The 18,116-nt window shown below is 32.8% G+C and overlaps 2 protein-coding genes across 2 annotated transcripts; one reads left to right on the top strand and one right to left on the bottom strand.

Moving 5' to 3' along the window:
* The first annotated feature begins 719 nt into the window (after window positions 1–719).
* On the top strand, window positions 720–8,592 carry LOC133202448 (calpain-5-like). The gene is made up of 12 exons (XM_061338274.1): window positions 720–902; window positions 1,535–1,666; window positions 1,764–1,972; window positions 2,507–2,693; window positions 2,825–3,015; window positions 3,825–3,902; window positions 4,191–4,365; window positions 4,647–4,769; window positions 6,128–6,324; window positions 7,229–7,353; window positions 7,525–7,658; window positions 8,023–8,592. The coding sequence occupies exons 1-12, from the start codon at window positions 726–728 to the stop codon at window positions 8,209–8,211; spliced, it is 1,917 nt and encodes a 638-aa protein (XP_061194258.1). The 5' UTR covers window positions 720–725; the 3' UTR covers window positions 8,212–8,592.
* A 3,378-nt stretch (window positions 8,593–11,970) lies between these two features.
* On the bottom strand, window positions 11,971–18,055 carry LOC133203040 (uncharacterized). The gene is made up of 11 exons (XM_061338897.1): window positions 17,578–18,055; window positions 17,361–17,456; window positions 16,296–16,522; window positions 14,671–14,863; window positions 14,213–14,301; window positions 13,914–14,118; window positions 13,495–13,752; window positions 13,209–13,307; window positions 12,863–13,101; window positions 12,481–12,688; window positions 11,971–12,125 (listed from the first exon to the last, which is right to left on the bottom strand). Exons 1-11 carry the CDS (start codon window positions 18,047–18,049, stop codon window positions 12,019–12,021), a joined length of 2,193 nt encoding a protein of 730 aa, XP_061194881.1. The 5' UTR covers window positions 18,050–18,055; the 3' UTR covers window positions 11,971–12,018.
* Between the last annotated feature and the right edge of the window lie 61 nt (window positions 18,056–18,116).

The raw sequence follows: 18,116 nt of genomic DNA on the forward strand, positions 1-18,116 counted from the left end.
GTGCTATATACAATAATTATATTGCTTTTTTTATATTTCTAATAAAAAAGATCTCGAAAAATATGCTATACTATAGATTTATTTGTATCAAAGACAACGGGGTTTTACTTGACAATATACGGATATTAGTTAAATCGGTGTAGATTGTTTCTGAAATAAATTAAATCCCACTAGTTTTAATTGAAAAACTGGTATTTAGAAATAAACGATCAATATAAGTTGCGCAATTCGCCCCGTTATACCCGGCTGCGTTCACGTATCAATAAACAGATTGTTTAAATGGCTTCTGATAGCAGCGTCTGCTTAGCGACATGTAAACAACTGCTGTTCAAGTATGTAGGATTTATGATTTTATAATAGTCAAGGATTTTTTTTAAGAACACTATCTGATGCGGAATCATCATTTCAGGTAAAAATAAAGTATTATACTTAAATAATATATCATTGCGTTTGCATTTCTACCATAAAACAGCTGTAAAACATGAATTCTAACATTAATGTTCCAGAATGATGACAGTCTATCGATTTAGATAAGTTGCCACCATAGATAATATATAATGCACAACTCTGTTTTGTTTATTATTATGTATAATTAACAATCAATTTTCATAACTGTTTTAAGCATAGATTTCAAAACTCGATTTAAAGCACCCCATCTTCTGGTGTACCTATCATGCTTTCATTTTCGATATTTTCAGTAACATTCCAGACCGATTACAGATACAATGGTTCTAGGACTGTTTGATTCTGCTATTCCCTTCAAGGGACAGGTGTACAGTAAACTGAAGTCCCAGTGTGTGAGTTCTGGGACGCTGTTTCAAGATCCGGAATTCCCCCCAGATTCTTCGTCTTTGTTTTATACTAAATCTGCGCCGTCTAACATTGTATGGAAAAGACCCGGAGTAAGAAAATTAATGTTTAGCGCTATATATGACCCCAGTGTTGATTAAATAAATAATTAATTAAATAAATATTCTCTGCATAAATTGTATGTGTTCTCCATATGTTTTATTCCCCCAGACAATAATATTTTAATGTGGAACATATTTATTTTTTTGTAAAGATCAACTCGTATACTATAAATTCCACGGATATAGAAGCAATCAGCAAATATTCAAATATTTTTACATCAATTGCAAATGTCCCTAACTCTATCAAATCCTAAGGAGCTAACTGAAGATTAATGAATTTTATCTCATTAGGGCATAATTGAAGAGTAATTAACTTCATCTCTGTTGGAGATGATTGGAGAGTTATTAATTTTATCACATCAGGAGATTACTGCAGCTGGAGAGTCATTAATTTTACCTCATTAGGAGATTACTAGAAAGTAATTAATTTTACCTCATTAGGAGATTACTGGAGAGTAATTACCGTTTTTCATTAGAAGATTACTAGAGAGTAATTACCTGTTTTCTTATTAGGAGATTACTGGAGAGTAATTAACTTTATCTCATAAGGAGATTACTGGAGAGTAATTACCTGTTTTCTTATTAGGAGATTACTGGAGAGTAATTACCTGTTTTCTTATTAGGAGATTACTGGAGATCCTAAATTCTTCGTTGATGGTGCCAGTACTGATGACTTTCACCAAGGTTCACTTGGAAACTGTTGGTTTGTAGCGGCAGCAGCATGTATAGCAGAGAAACCAAAACTCCTCAAACAGGTACGACCAAAAATAATGTTCTTTATAATATTCAGCTCAATAAATGGTGAATTTGTATTGTTCGTGTGTATATTAAGAAGACCATGATTGATTATAGATTGTCCCGGACATTGAAAAACAGGAATGGCTTCCGGAGAATAAAAACAAATATGCAGGAATATTTCACTTCCGGTTCTGGGTTTTAGGAGAATGGACGGACGTCGTTGTTGACGATTACTTACCAACTCAAAATGGAAACCTTATTTACATCCACTCTAATACCCGGAACGAATTTTGGTCCGCTTTGTTGGAGAAAGCATACGCAAAGTGAGTCATAGAAATGTCAATTAATAAAACAATTTCACTGATAGTATGGAATTTCAATGGACGGTGACATACTAATTACACCTGCATGACACCGAACTGGAAAACAATGTATGCTGTATATTTTGTATCAGAGCTAGATTTGTTATGCAAGTACGAAAAGAAGTTATAGTAAATTTCACTAAGTTTAATCGATGGATAAAACGCATTCGTCTATCAATTGGATATGCTTACATAATTTCCCTGTTTTCGGAAACACGGAAAATTCCACGCTGTCAGTGGAAATTTTACAAATGAACTAAGGACTAAGACCAATAATTTTAGCTGTTCCTAACATCTTGCCTACCTACCGTTTTTCAATAAATTTGCTCTCTGCAAATATCTTTTGAAATTCGTAAAAACAATTATAGGCATATCTTTTTTTTTTTCAAATTGATCTAAAGAAGAAAATCATTCGCGTAAAACATAGTACTGTTCTTTTATAAAATTTCATTCCAAAAGTCTTTGCAACGGACGTCTTACTTCTTTTCACTGTAGGATTTATGGTAGTTACGAAGTGTTGGAAGGAGGTCATGCTAAGGATGCTCTGGTCGACATGACAGGAGGGGTAGGGGAGGACATAACCGTGTCAAACTACACAGAGTCAGAGGAAAAGAAACAAAAATTATTCAATATACTCAGCTCAGCCATTTCTAATCGTTCTCTGATTAGTGCTTCAATCAATGTAAGTTTTAATATTGACGAGAAAAGGTAAATTATGCTGATACATGTACATAGCCTAACCATCCACTTAGAAGTGTGTTAAACGCTTTCCTTTTAAAGTCATACATATTCTTTTAAATTTATTTCCTTTAGGCAAAAGACGGTGAAATGGAGGATAAGACCAAAACAGGCCTGGTGAAGGGTCACGCCTACAGTGTCACAGACGTAAGGAAAATAAAACTAGGTCAAGGTCTTCTGGCTTTTTTTAAAAGAGAGTCTATGGAGATGGTTCGATGTCGCAATCCCTGGGGTGGCACAGAATGGACTGGGGCCTGGAGTGATGGGTAAGGATTCACAAAGCATATGTATACCTCCCTGTCAAGTTGAACGACGGGGCAACTGCTTCGAATGCAATTTGGGAGGATGTAATAGTGGATGGGAGAAGAGAGAAAGAGGAAGAGGAATTTGATGTTGGGGAAGGAGAAAGGAGATGGGGGAGTTGATCTTAGAAAGACATAATATTATAGGGAGCGATCATTTAATAAGATGGTAGTAGTGCGACAAAAACTCTGAAATTTAATTTTTTGCCCAAAAATTTGTTTTGCAATTGGACATCTTCACATCGTCAGGGGTCCCACGTCTATTCGTGGCCCTGACGTTGTGAAGGTGTTGAAATGGGAAAAAAGACTAAGACATATAGTAGATTTTGGATTGTCAATAAATTATTGTAAACCTAAAATATGCAATAACGCCGATGAATCAGAACTTTCAAGTTTCAAATACTCAGAAAAAAATGTTTTAAAGTTTGAATTTTGAATAAGCCAAATTAAGTTCCCGGAAAAAATAAAACATTTAGTAAATATTATCAGTCTACTTAGAAAAATGGAAAACAGTATCACTTTAATCACAACAGTATGATTTTTGTTTAAAATTGTATCTTGGTGTTTGGTATTCAACTAAAAATTCAGTGAATTGTGTTGAATGTGTTAGATGAAGACAACAACAAAATCTCTATCTGTCATTACTAACGATTTTTGTCTGTATCGAAAGAAAAATGTATATCATGTTAATGTGTATGCATAGGAACTGTACTGTCATTTTAAATCGGGGTAGGTTTTTTTTAATGAATTGCTACATGTACATGTACTTGTAGGTCCGAAGAGTGGGCTAAAGTCAGCGATAGCGAGAAAAAGGAACTAGGAATCACCATAGAAGATAATGGAGAATTTTGGTAAAAATAATTTGAATCATCTTTTCCAAAATCTTACGCACAATGCAGAAATATGTATAAAAAATATTGAGTAGAGTTTGCAAGAAGATCAGCTACTATATGATTATACGCATACTGCAATACAAAAGTTCGTGTTTTTAAATTTTGAAAATGTAGAAATATCCACATATTTCCGATTTCACTTTTGAAATACAATTTCCATTTTATGTACTCACATTCCATCGAAAATCTTTCGCTTATTTTTCTGTTTAGTTGCTGCATAGATATAGGGATTCAATATTTTTTTAGGATGTCATTTGAGGATTTCTGTAAGAACTTCACAAGTATTGACCTTTGCCACCTAATCAATACCTCATTTTTCTCCCTGTCTAAGACGTGGCACGAAGGTGTAGGAAAAGGCGAATGGACAGATAGTAGATGTGGGGGATCGTTTGGAAACGAAGATTACCTAAAAAATCCACAGGTAACAAAATTTATTTATAGCATCCAAGGTTTTATATCTGCATACAGTTAAACATTTATATCACGAATACCATGGATATGTCGAAATGAGTTTGAACTCTCAACCCGTTTTTTCTATATGCATTATAACTTCAATGTCGAATCCTCGGAATCTCGAATTGGTTCGACCCCGTTTGACTTCAAAATAGATTGACTTTACTTCTTATATATATATTCTGGGATTCAAGCAATGTTGAAGACAATCTTTTCAAATTACTTAGTTTATTTTATTTATTTTTCCAGTATGTTTTTGACGTAAATGATAAAGAGGACGAGGTTTTGGTCTCTTTACAACAAGCAGACACACGGGCATTTAAGGGCGAGGAAGGAAAAGAAATGTACGGAATTGGTTTCTTCATTACTAAGGTAACTATGGAAAAAAATTCAGAAACATAAAACATACTTTTGTTTTAAGGTAGTCAGATCCTCAGGTTCTGAAAATCAGCTTTTAAGTAATTGAAAATGCTCACAGAAATGTCTCTGATTTCACATAGTAACGTGAATTGACCCATGGAATTTCTTCAAAGTCCACCATTGTAGTTAATCATATTATGTAGGGAAAATTATCAAATCTCAAATATATTTTAAGGAAATGCGAATAAAAACACCAGTTATGCATTTTCTAATTGAAAATTGATGAACAAATATAATTTAGGATAGAAAAATATAGGTATCCAGGCATTTGGAGAAAATTGGATCTTTTTATGCTTGTATAGTATTTTAGTTCTTCTTTTTACTTCAATTGACAAATAATACATAGTGTAAAAAGCTTGTGCTATCATTGCTAAACATCACATATCACATCTAAGTTCTTATCATGCTAATAAGCAATGGTATCTAGTGCTAGACTAAAGGAAATTCGATTTCTCTAAAAATGAATTCAATTTTTTTTCTTTTATGGGTTACAAATGTCATCTTTTTACAAGACTGTTTCTAAGACTTCAAAGAACCTTGAATCATAATAAGATGCATAAAATGAAAATTGTTGCATGAAAAAATCTCAATTTCATGCTTCAATTTGAAACTTTTTAAATAAAATAGTAAATTTAAGAGTTATCTTTCCTGACTGAGGATCGGATATCCTTAAGTGACTTTCCATGATTATAACCCTTTTACCATGCAATAGGCTGAGCCTTGGTGCAGGATCCCTTAGTGTTGAAGCACATGTGTACAAGTTGCCCCTCTTTCCTGGTTTGGAAAACGGCTAATACACTGTGCAATCGGAAGAACAACCTCAATGGTATTACATACATGAAGGCGTCCATTACAACTCATTGAAAAATGTAAAGAATTTTCTTATCTGTAAATTCTGGGACTAAACTTTGTTGAAAGCAACAATATAATAATAGCATAATACAGACGAGAAACCAACTCTTCCTTGTCAGATGCTTAAATGATGGGAAACGGCTCAACTTGGTACAAAAGTTTAACAATTGGCGATGTTAATGTATTCAGAGTGTTTTCCGAACTTTGCGGGAAAAGTCCAAGAAGTTTAACACGTTATTGTATAATTGAAACTGAAATTTTATCTGCAAGGATATCTTAAGCATCGTATTTTAATAAAGAAGTTTTATTTTGTTTTGATTTTTCATCATTTATTTAACACATTGCATTTAAAGAATAGAAATTAATCAATTCAATATAAAATAGATATTATAAGAAACTCGTGATATTTGAATCATTCTTTATCATTTAACCCATTGATTTTGAAATATTTACTTCAGACTGATTTAAATCGTGAGTATAGAATGCACGATAAGCTGGAGACGGCCCATTGTTCAGGATATGCCGTTAGCAGAGATGTTATGGAACGCGCCACCCTCAAGCGAGGGCGATATGTGATATTTCCTACAACACATAAGCCGGACCAGAAAACGAAATATATTTTACGAATGTACTTCAGCTCCTCCCCCGACTTCAAGTGAGTATTTGAAGTTAAGGTGCATCGTCCCTCAATTTGAAATTAAGGTTCATCGTCCCACAATTTGAAGTTAAGGTTCATCGTCCCTCCATCGAAGTTAAGGGGGCTGACTGGGATTTGCATTACATGTACTTTGCACAGTGCAGTGAAAAAGAAGTGTATTTATTATCATTTTTTAAAGCAGTTACTTTATCACGATTTATCAAATAAAGAAATCAGAGATTAAAAAAATTGTTTTCATTTTTAAAACTGATTCTTTTTCCAAACGATTTTTCAACTGATAGGTAATTATTGTGAGTTTGTGACATTATAAAAAAAACAGAGGTTCTTTAAGAGGGGGTCATAAAAAGTGTTATAAAAGAAATAGTGTAAAATACTATTTAGGGTCGGGTAAAAAGACAATTTTCAAATTCCCCCCTCCCCCCCAGGGTATGCTCTGAAATTGTATCTATTTTTATTTTAATTAGATTTCTTTAAGAAATTCGTAAGTTTCAAAGCGAAATTTTATATGATTGAACAGAGGGGCGATCAACCTTAATTAGAAATTTTATAAAGCAATAATAGTCATCAATCCTAGTGAAATAGTTGTTACATTGTAGTTCTTGGTTACTTGAAGGTCAATGAACCTTAAAACAGAAATTATAAAATATTTGTAGTCTTGATTAGATTATCCTTTGGATTTATCTCGAAGAAAACGTTTATTCGTATATATATAATTATTTTGAAATATTTAATATCTTGTCACAGTTAGTTATGAAATTATATAAATTATATACAATCATGTACATGTGTGTATGTGTGAGTGTGACTTGGTATTATATGTAAGTGGAAAATGACGCCAAGACGAAGCAAGAAAAAAAAACATCATGAAAAAAAAACTTATTATAACGCACATATTTTTAAGGGAGTTGTGTTTTGACGAGCCACAGCCTCCTCAGTGTTGTTCATTCTTGTGTAAACCTCCAACAGCTGCGACACAAATCACGATAAACAGTGCCGACAATCTAGAGAGTACTGCGCCCCTCCTAGGTATAGCCAATTCAAAGAAAATTGAAACTTCTAGATCTAGAATATTAAACAAATCAATGAAAGTGTTTTTCATGTTAAAAAATGGAAAATTAAAAAAAATCCTCTACTGAAAATGTAATATTTATGTTATCACATAACAGTATATTTACATTTTTTTAAATCCCCGTACAGACCCAGATCCCTATTGTGAGATTTTCTGTGAGGGGAACAAAGTAAAAACCAGTGTCTGTAAAAGTACCAAAAACCCGAACTGGAACGAAAGAATTACCTTTTACCAAAAAAAAGACGGGGATATCAAAATAGAGGTACGTTTTTGCTATAAATATAAAAAAAAATGTCTCTGTAATTTTGGTGATTATAAAGCAATATGTCGTTTAAATTATAAAAATTTAGCAGTACATTACTACAATTCATTTATACCATTGATATACCAAACTAGTTAAGTTGGTATTTTCCCTCAAAAATGAGTGGATTTAATTCATGGGATGAAATGAACATCTAGATTTTCCAAAAATTCATTGAAAAAAAGTAAAAGATATAAACTATCTTTTTTCTTATAAATTTATGTATGGTAGTGTGGAAGTATTTTGAATATTCTTGAAGATCTAATAAAAAATTACAGGTTTTTTTAGTTTGACTTTTACACCATTTTTTTTTAATTCATACTAGATTTGGAATGACAATTTAATAAAGGACGATTTTCTTGGACAATGTGTGATTCCTTTGAAAGAGAAATCTAAATACACAGGAAAAACGATACAATTTCCTCTTTTGGGGAAAGGAAAGGAAGAAAGCACGAAACAAAAAGGAACGATTAGTGTGACTATATTACATACAAAGGAAATGGACACCGTATGATGACCTCGAATTCGAGGCTAACCGACTGGAACATCTTTATCAGACCAAGTGTAGCCACGCTTTCATACATTTATTAGTACATGTAATGTGCAAAAAACTACCACTGTTTCGCCTTCATACATCCATAAGTACATGTAACGTGCAAAGAGAGTGTTTCGTTAATCACCAACATTTAGCCCTTGGATTTCCCATGGTTATACAGAAAGTTACTTTCTCCCCTCTTCCCCTCCTTTTTAACAGATCTAGAGGGAAGTTACTCAGTGTATACTGAGTCAACGTAATTTTTGGAGAAATTACAAGTTCTACGGCAAACAAATGGAAATTAAACATACTTAGTCTATTATGATAACTACAGTTTCTAAGAGTGTTGTATATCATGAACTTGTAAATTGTTGTTGCATTTGCCAGATATTAAGTGTTTTATATACATGAATTGTTTTAGATAAATAAAAATATTAATGTTACACTTTGTAAAAAATTGCTTTTCATTCGGAAATATCTGGTTTTATTCTACACTATAAGCCTAACCCGAAGTTGTATCTTCTGTAAAGTCTTAAAATGTGTTGAGGCAATTTTCGAGGAATAAATGATTGTTTTGCAATAAAGAGGCTCGACAAAGGACGTCTGGAACGATTCATGAGAAAAGGAAAAAGTATCTCGAAGCGAACTATGTCTTGTTAAAGTACATGTAGATTAATGATTGATAAAATTGTAAAATAAGAGTTTGAAGTGGGGGTGTCTGAATTAGTGTTAGATATATGTTTGTATCTTAGATACTTTTTGGAGAATAGGGAAATTTTTGTCTTAGTCGTAAGGTGTGCGGACATATGGAAAAATGCCCCGTTTTGAAGCCTGGTACATTACAGAACGAAGATATTTGTGAAAAGGTCCACAGAACTTTATCTAGGTCAATGAATAAACAAAGCAGTATTTCCGACAAAATGCTGGGGTGTTTGGAATGAATTTTCACTTTCTTTCGATACAGTAGTAATAAATTATAAGGGACAAATTAAGTCTTCTCCCAAGTTGTATATTATTGAAGAGTATTCAAATAATTTGTAATACGTAACCACCTTGTAAATCATCTCGACCAAATGTTTTGGAATGTTCTATCGGCAAACCCCGAAACTCTGTCTTAATAAGGTTTTTCAGTTACCAGTATTTCCGTTGTATCAAAGTCAAAACACATTGCATGTTTGATAGAGTGGTGGTTCCTCTAAAACAACTACGAACAAGAAGTAAATGTACGTGCACTCGAAATAATTACCTCAAAACATTTTAAGACCAAATAAGGTACATCAACTTCCGGTTTCGTTTAATGATAGATAAGATAAACTGCTTGTAAAATATAAAAAGTACCCGACTTATTAATGACACTGGCAACACTGAATATAACAGTAATTGAGCTTCGTTAAATAAAACAAGACTTTTTTTTTTATTTTGGAGTCCCCTCCATTTATGGTTTTCATTCGGAAGTCACTTGTTTTATTGTACATATTTATAAATAAATATGTATTTATTATATTATATATAAATAAACGAAACCACGATTTGATTATCTTGTTTATAGTCTAAAAATGTGCTGAGGTAATTGCCGAGTAATAAATTAGTGTTTTACCAAAAAAAGAAACAAAACAAAACAAAAACAGAAAACAAAATAGTAATACATAAAATAAATGTCCCAAATAAAATCGATGAATTTTAGTAAACATGATGGTTAAATTTAAGATGTTATATTGACATAATAGATTACACAGTTTCTAAGAGAGAAAAAAACTGTTAATTCTCTTTAATTTGACTAATATATATATTGCAAAAAAATGACACTCCAATTTAATTTGTGAGAACTGCAATTGTTCTAAAAAAAAAATAAATGATTTCAAATCAGTTTAACCATTAATGTTCACACTGTGCACAAGTGACTAGAAACAGTTTTCGATTTATGCGGTATGTTTAATACAAAAGGAAAAATGCAATGATTTGATATTTTTTTAGTTCCAATGCATGTATGATAATATTTTAAAACCATTAATGACATTCGAAATTTTTTTTATCTTAACTACATTAAAATTATACTCATTAATCATTAAATTCAAAGGCTTTTGATATGGCACGTTATTTTTAGATACATGAGTAAGATATGAAATATTAACTACATGTAAAATAATTGTTGGAAATCAAGAATGAACACATATTCCTCGTATAATTAATATAATATGAAAACTTAATATAAAACGAGTTAACAATAAATTTATAAGAAGTTTCAAGTTACTATAGTTGAAATTGACTTAAAAAAACAAACTTAAACAAGTTACAAAATATTCTGATAACAAACAAGAACATTCGTATTATATCGACGCAATATAGTAGCGTTTTAGAGATGTCTACATGCTAAGCATAGTTTGTTAATTTCAGAGATATACCCCCCTTATTTTCACATTGTTAATGAAAAACTATCGGTATCAAAATTTTCGAGATGAAATATGTGGGGATAACGAACAGTATTCGAGCTCAAAAGGTCATTAAACATTACAAAATAGGAGCAGAGCAAACACGGACCTCTAAGACATCAGAGTTGGGATCAGGTGCCATGGAGGAGTGAGCATCCCCTGCCGACCGGTCACACCCGCCGTGTGCTCCTTGTCATGATCGGGAAATAACGGAAAATCCGTCGACAATTCAGTGTGTAAATAATGGCTTAACAATTAGTATGGAAAAAGTCAGTCAGCATTTGACTTAATGATAGATTTATTTGCTGACAAGGTCATTGTATCGATCACAGAACTTACGAATTGATGACTTTAAACGAGACTGCTGATATTCTTGTTTCATCAACTTGTTTGTCAATAACTTACCTCGTTTTAGAAATTGTTCATACGTACAGCATGCTCTGGCGTATCGAATCAACTGAGAAATATATACCCCGTATGCAGGTGATAAGGGTATATTGCTGCATAAGTAAGGGAAGTTGACGATTGAAATGTAAAAGTCATCACGTTTATCATAAAGCTTTGTTGTTAGATTACTATTAACGTCTTTTTCTAATAAAATATCCAAATATGAAACAGATGTGTCAGACTCTGTGGTATCTTTTATCTCAAGCTCACCGCGATATATCGTGTCGACATAAGAATGGAAATAACCATTGTTAATTGACAATACATCGTCGATATATCTAAATGTCGAGTTGAAGGCAACAGCAAGTGTTTTCTTCCTTTCACATAAAAGATTTTGAACAAATTCTGCTTCATATGAATGCAAATATAGGTCTGCTTATAACGGGGCGCAATTAGTACCCATGAAAATTCTAATAGATTGTTGGAAGACCTGGTCTCCAAAAACCACATAGATATTGTCAATCAGAAACTCGAGCATCTTTTTAATATCAAGTTCAGAGTAGGATCTCATTGGACATCACATTGTTCATGGAAAACTCAGTATCAAAATTTTCTGGATAATTATAAACGAGTTTTTCATGTCAACAAAAATAGATAATGAAGTATATATCGTTAACTTCATACTCGCAATAGCCGGTTTGGATTCTTTGATGAAAACTAAACTATCATTATGAGTATTCCATGTGAACAGCTGCCTTTTCATAATTATTTACCTTCTTTTGAATGAGGGATACATTTCATACAGGTAAGATAACGTAAGAATATTGTGTGTTAGTATATACCTATAAAAAGGAGCACATTACCAACATGACACCGACATGAAATTGCAAATCTGTTTTAATATGAATAAAAAAAAGAAAAACATCTTACAATGTATTTAATTTTAAGATATCAAAACTTAAAGTTTGTGTTATTTTTCTTGTTTCTTTAACCAGCTTGCATACATCTCCACATGGTCACGACTTTGTTCTTTGTCGATTTCCTCCATTATGACATCAGACAACTTCCGCTTAGTATCTGGATAATATATTGCAATTATATAAGTTTCTCAAACGAATTTAAGTTTCACTTATAGCAAAGAAATATCTACGAAACACAATGAATGACTTGGGTAGTCTATTAAGGCAAATTTCCACTTGACCTTTACCTTAAGATATTATACTGTTCTGAAAACTTCAACTGGTAAGGACAGTTAGAAATTTCGTTTTCGAGAAATGCAGTTGTTAACTGTGACCAATATTGAAGCCAATGCCAAGAAAGCGACAAAACATACATACCAATAAGGAATTCACGTTCTCCAGTTCTGGAGATGGTGAAACACCTATATCATAAAAAAAAAACTCATTGGTTGAGTAGGTTGGACAAAACTTACCGTCATATTTAATGCATCTACATTTTTTCTGCATCTCCTCCGGGGTTGCCGCTGAATCTAAGATGGCGGTAAGTTGTTCTACTAATGAGTCACACTGATCATACATCTGTTTCTTAGACAGCCCTGCTATCATTGATTTGTGCATTTCTGCAAGGGCTTTTACTGGTGTCAACATTTCGCCCGCAAAGTAGTAATCACAATTTTCACCCTGTCAAATATATACAACAAGATAACTTTTACTGGGTATTTTGAAGCACAAACTGAGAATTCTTCAGAAACAATATGAAAGTGAAGGTAGAATAAAGATCAACCAAGGGATGTTCTTTGGTAAAAACTGAACCCTACTTCAGTGGAAATGACAATTCATAGTAAGTAATCTTACCTCTACTCTGTAGAGCTTACACGGGAAAACTCGTCTTGTAGCAGCCATTTGTTTCACTATAGGTTTAACCTCAAACGGGCCTTGTATTCTGTCGTCAGCCATAGTTAATAATGGTTTAAATTCACAACTTTTAGGGACGAATTGTAGGAGACTTCTTGAAACTTTAAATTTTTTCTTAATTGCTGTAAATTTTCGAATATCGTCTTGTTCCATTCTGCTCTCAAGTCGCTCGTTGAAATCTAGAAGAAATAAAAATGACAGTTCAATCTGTTTCTAATACCAGAATTTAACAGATCAATGAAATTTTCGAGTAACTAAGTTGAAAATCGGGATCGGGATTCCGTACCTGGAAGGACATGTCTGAGATAGTTAACATGAAATGCCCAGGCCAATCCAAAAGCCACGTTACCAGCCGGGACCTGTGACCTTAAGGTTACAACATCACCTTCAAATACAAAATATATATGTAATTTTGCACAACATTTTTTTTGAACTGTGTGACTGATTAAACCAGGTGCATTACTGAAGTAATTTGTAGTATATTTTCTTCGTAGAGAAGCCAAATTGTGAGTTCAAGTTACATTGAATAAAAAAAAAAGTTCAGAAATGAGTTGAATTTGAAAAAAAAATACCTTTGATGATCTCATATATCCTTTCTTCATAAGAGGGCTCGTTAGAAATGTCTATATAAGTCACCCATTGAATAAAGTTAGGAATGAATGAACTATCAACGTCTTTTAGTAAAATAATGATTTTCAACTCATTTTTTTCGATACAATCGTTCAGTAACCCTGCCAACCAAAATTCGATATAGTCTTTTCTTCTGACTGTATTGACCGATATCAAGCAACAAACCCATCTTGCATCTTTTATTCGTTCTTCTATTACTTCTAAAATAATAAATTATGTGATATGTTGTTTTTATATGTAAAACTGTCTCATTCAAAAGTTTTGGAAAAACGAAAGCTCACAGAAAACATCTTTAAGTTAATAGTCTATTTTAAAAGCAACATACAAAATCTTTATACATTTTGTTTTATTGCTATTTTACCTGGAGAGTCAACGGGTGGTCGTGCAATAGAGCATCGAGTTTTCTTATTTTCCAAAAACATCCGAATTTGCTTTATAGTTCTATTATCCGGGCTACTGCGAACCGAGTTCCGGTTTTCTAAAGCGTCAATGTCACTGTACAAAAAGCACACATCTACTGCACAATTTGATGTCGACCGTATCAGATGACTTGCTGGTCTGTCACTCTAAAATAAGGAAATACTCTGCTAAATTTCTGACGTTACATGGTAGATTAAAAAAAAAAAAAGAAAGAAAGTGACTCTGGAACAATTCTAATACCAGTGGTTTCATCATTGTCTCTTCTATTGCGTCTCTGACACCATTAAACAAATTGTAAGAAGGGGTATTTTTCTCTCCCTTACCTTCATCTAAATTGGTAAAAAAGGAGGTAAAATTATTCTTAAAATGCGAAAGTAAATAAATTAAAACGGGAATATCGAAACGAATAGAAATTTCCACAAAATTCTGTGTTTAATTTTTTTTTTTTTAAATATTGCGAATGTATTTTATTAGAAACAGATTAAACAAAAATATGCAGAGCATGAGTTTATTTGTTCTTCAAACATTTACTAGTATTTGTCTACTTCGACAAATTATTTTATATAATCTTCGATTCATTAAAAGTTAAAATTCCTATCTTTCAGGACAAAATATATGTTCCAGATTCATAATATACATTAAATTATTCTAACGTTATTATATTTCAGTCTTAAGGTAAGAAAATGTGTCGAACAAACCATCAAACATGAGGACTCTTGCTCTTCCAATACATTCCTCATTTCGACTATGGTTCAGTATTTCCTCTATCTTGTATTTGAATCTTTCTACTTCCGTTTTGCGCTGTCGGGGAGTTAGGAGATTGAGTACTTCGTCTGCAATGAGCCCAAGAGCACACAGAGCACTGGGATATTCGGCACAGCAAAAATACTCCTAAGAGAAATTAGGCATGTTTATCTCTACAGGAACATGTATTTTAATAACTGAGTTATAGGAATGCATGTATTGCATTTGCAATGGTTTGCTCTCGTTTACCGACATGGAATACACATTGGTGGGGTTCATCAAAATCGTTTGTTCTAAGTTACGAATGTATATGTTCTTTTTGTTTATTTTGGAATATTTCCCCACATAAAATTATCATATTTTCCTATGGGGTCAAAAGCAAGTACAAAGGAAAAGAGGACATATGACGGAAGTCCGTAGTTTTGAACCTTTTGAGATGACTTTAAATTCGAAACAAAGTCACATATTAATCTATGTCAAACAAACATATACCACAAAAGCAAAATTCAATTTTTTTGTTTACATCAATCAATTATTAATCTACAAATCTACAAATTATTGCAGAGTGTGGCAATTCCACTGCCACTGAAACGATATTTTCTGAAATAAGAGATCACCGAATAATTATAAGGGATAATATTATGAATAATAAACTAATTATTTACGGTACAATGCAATGTTATATCTCCAACATGTGACTTAAGCTGAAAGCGTATAGCTTTACTCTGAACTATTAAGAAAAGTTTGATATTTAGAGATGTCGTCAGCTCAAAAAAATGCTAAGGTCAATATTTTGTTGTATTCTCTACTAGAATAAATCTTAAAGAATCCAAGAAATAAATAATAAATGTACTTATAAGTTTATAATCATTAAACAAGAGACCCCTGGGCCTCAACACTCTGAGTACCTTAGCCATGTTATCCTTCAGAAGAAGTTTTATTTCTCTTTATTCTCGTGAAAAAAATTTTGATCTCATTTGGTGATCCCACCCTAGCTTCAAGCTTAAGAGGTCTTAACTTATAAAACTTGAAGCACACAAGATTGGGATGCTTCTATATATATATATATATATATATATATATATATATATATATATATATATATATATATATATATATATACATACATATCAATGTGGCTAACAAAGCCTTGCTGTACTGGAGATTTTCATTTAAATCATGGCCCTGATCATCGAAGTCTAATCATGAACCTACAGTTCTAGAGGAGATGGTTTATGAAGATTTTTTCCTATACATTTCGATATTAAAATTTGATCCCCTATCCTGGCCCATTCTACCCCTATGGACCATGATTCAAACAATTTAGAAGTCCGACAGCTTTCAGATAGATTACGTTTCATATTTTCTCAGTGGTCCTTGAGAAGATTTTAAAATTTCCCATCGTTATTTTTGCATTTTGTTGATTATCTCTCCTTAAAAAAGCATGGTCCATTTATTTGTACAATTGAATCCCTTCACCCAAAAATATTCAGTGTCAAGTTTGGTTGATATTCACCAATTGGTTCTGGAGAAGAAGTTGAAAACGTGTGAAGTTTTTGCTAGTTTAATATTTCCTTACCTCCTCATTGCCCTCTTTATTCCTCCCTTTAACTTTGTAGATTGTAGGATTAAATGGTCGGCCGTTAATAACCAAGTCGACTTTTCCTACATTTTTAACGTTTGAGTCTACGTCGGCGATGTCTCGTTGACCTGTTGCACTTGTAGGGCACAGCATAAAAAATACAGTTGACATTCTGCCTAGGTTATTTTGGAAAATATCAGACTTCTTTATCTGTTGAGCTAGATCTAGTAAAACAATTTTCATTTCAATCAGCCGAAGAATTAAACACCATATGCATCGTTTATACTATTGACTCATATTTAAGGTCGGCGTTGGACAGACAGAATGCTTTGGCGGAAAATAAGTGGACGTTTAAGGGGAAATATTTTAGCGGAAGATTTATAGGAGGTTTTAGTGGAAGTTAAATTAGTATGTGGACATTTTAGCGGAAATCTAAGTAAAATGTATTTATGCTTCTTCCGTTAGTCCGACTAACTCCTTTGCCTCCTGCTTAGCAACAGGGGAGGTGGAAGTAAAATTTTGAGCGGAATATAATGTTCATAAAAATACACTTAATGTCTAAAACACCAGCAGTCATTAAATATGAAGACAACCAAAAAGCATAGAAAAACATATTTACACCATTTACATGTCATTATTGGCTCTGTATCTGTTGATGTTGGGAACTTAGTAAATAGTTGGTCAGTTTTTGCTGACATTACATTGTATTGATTGTCTAAAATAAATAAAATCTACCTGTGAAAAAAGTCCGCTAAAATGTATATTGCATTTTTACAGATAACTACATTTTCTTAGGATATAAAATGTCCTAAAAATTTTCCGCTAAATTGTCCATTCACACCTTTTGCAATTCAGTTAAAATGCACTTCGCATATTAAAGGTAATGGGTTCGCTAGTGACGGTATGCTTAGCAATTTTGCTAGTCAACATGAATTTTGAAACTTCTTGCTAAAAGGTTTTTAGATTTTGTTCAAGTAAGATTTTCTAGTCAGGAAATATAAAAAATAATAATAATTTCGCTACATATTTTTGTTAATCATATCATGGAAGAGGTAATGATACCTGGTAATATCAACTTCAAATACCCAGCGAAATGTGACCAGGCCATCCCAACAGCGAAGTTTCCAGCTGGTAGAAGTTGATTTAATTGTACCTCTCCTGTATAACGTACAGAGCAATGTGTTACAATACTCAGCGGAATTCAATAGCATGCAATAAAACCATTTCTACAGTTGGAAAACAAACCGATATTCTCGAAATGAAAATCACAATTCCGTACTTTTTAAAGTCCGACACACGGTTTCCATACAACGTTCATGATAATTGTCCACTAAAACCATCTGAGTTGCTTGTTGAAGGAAGGGAATTTTTGGTAAGTCTTGGACAGTCATGCCGTCAATTAGAAGCACCATGAGAGACAAACGACCAGTCTGCAGACATTGTTCTAAAGCGAGATAGGTCTCTAAAGAAAAGTCTACTTCCTTTGCGCTCTCTGATAGGATTAGAAGTGTTTTTCGACTTTTCTGAATTGCCTTTGCAATGCTTTTGTACTGATGTGCTCCAAGTGGAGTAGAGAAACCAGGACGAATATATTTTATATTTTCCCGATCAAAATTGTTTAAAATGGTTTTGAGAATTCTATATTCGTCATCTTCATTGTAAAAGATAGTGACGTCACTGTCGTCTATTCCCTTTATCCAATCATATTCTTCGTCACTGGAATCGTCACCAGGTGGGCGCGCTTCCGCCATTGTAAAATTCAATCCCTAGAAAAAGAAGAAAACGGTCATTTTTGAATTGATAATTTCTTAATATAAT

This window comes from Saccostrea echinata, unplaced genomic scaffold (assembly GCF_033153115.1).
Source record: "Saccostrea echinata isolate AGI-Se365-2 ecotype Australia unplaced genomic scaffold, CSIRO_AGI_Sech_v1 ptg000047l, whole genome shotgun sequence".
NCBI classification, from domain to species: domain Eukaryota; kingdom Metazoa; phylum Mollusca; class Bivalvia; order Ostreida; family Ostreidae; genus Saccostrea; species Saccostrea echinata.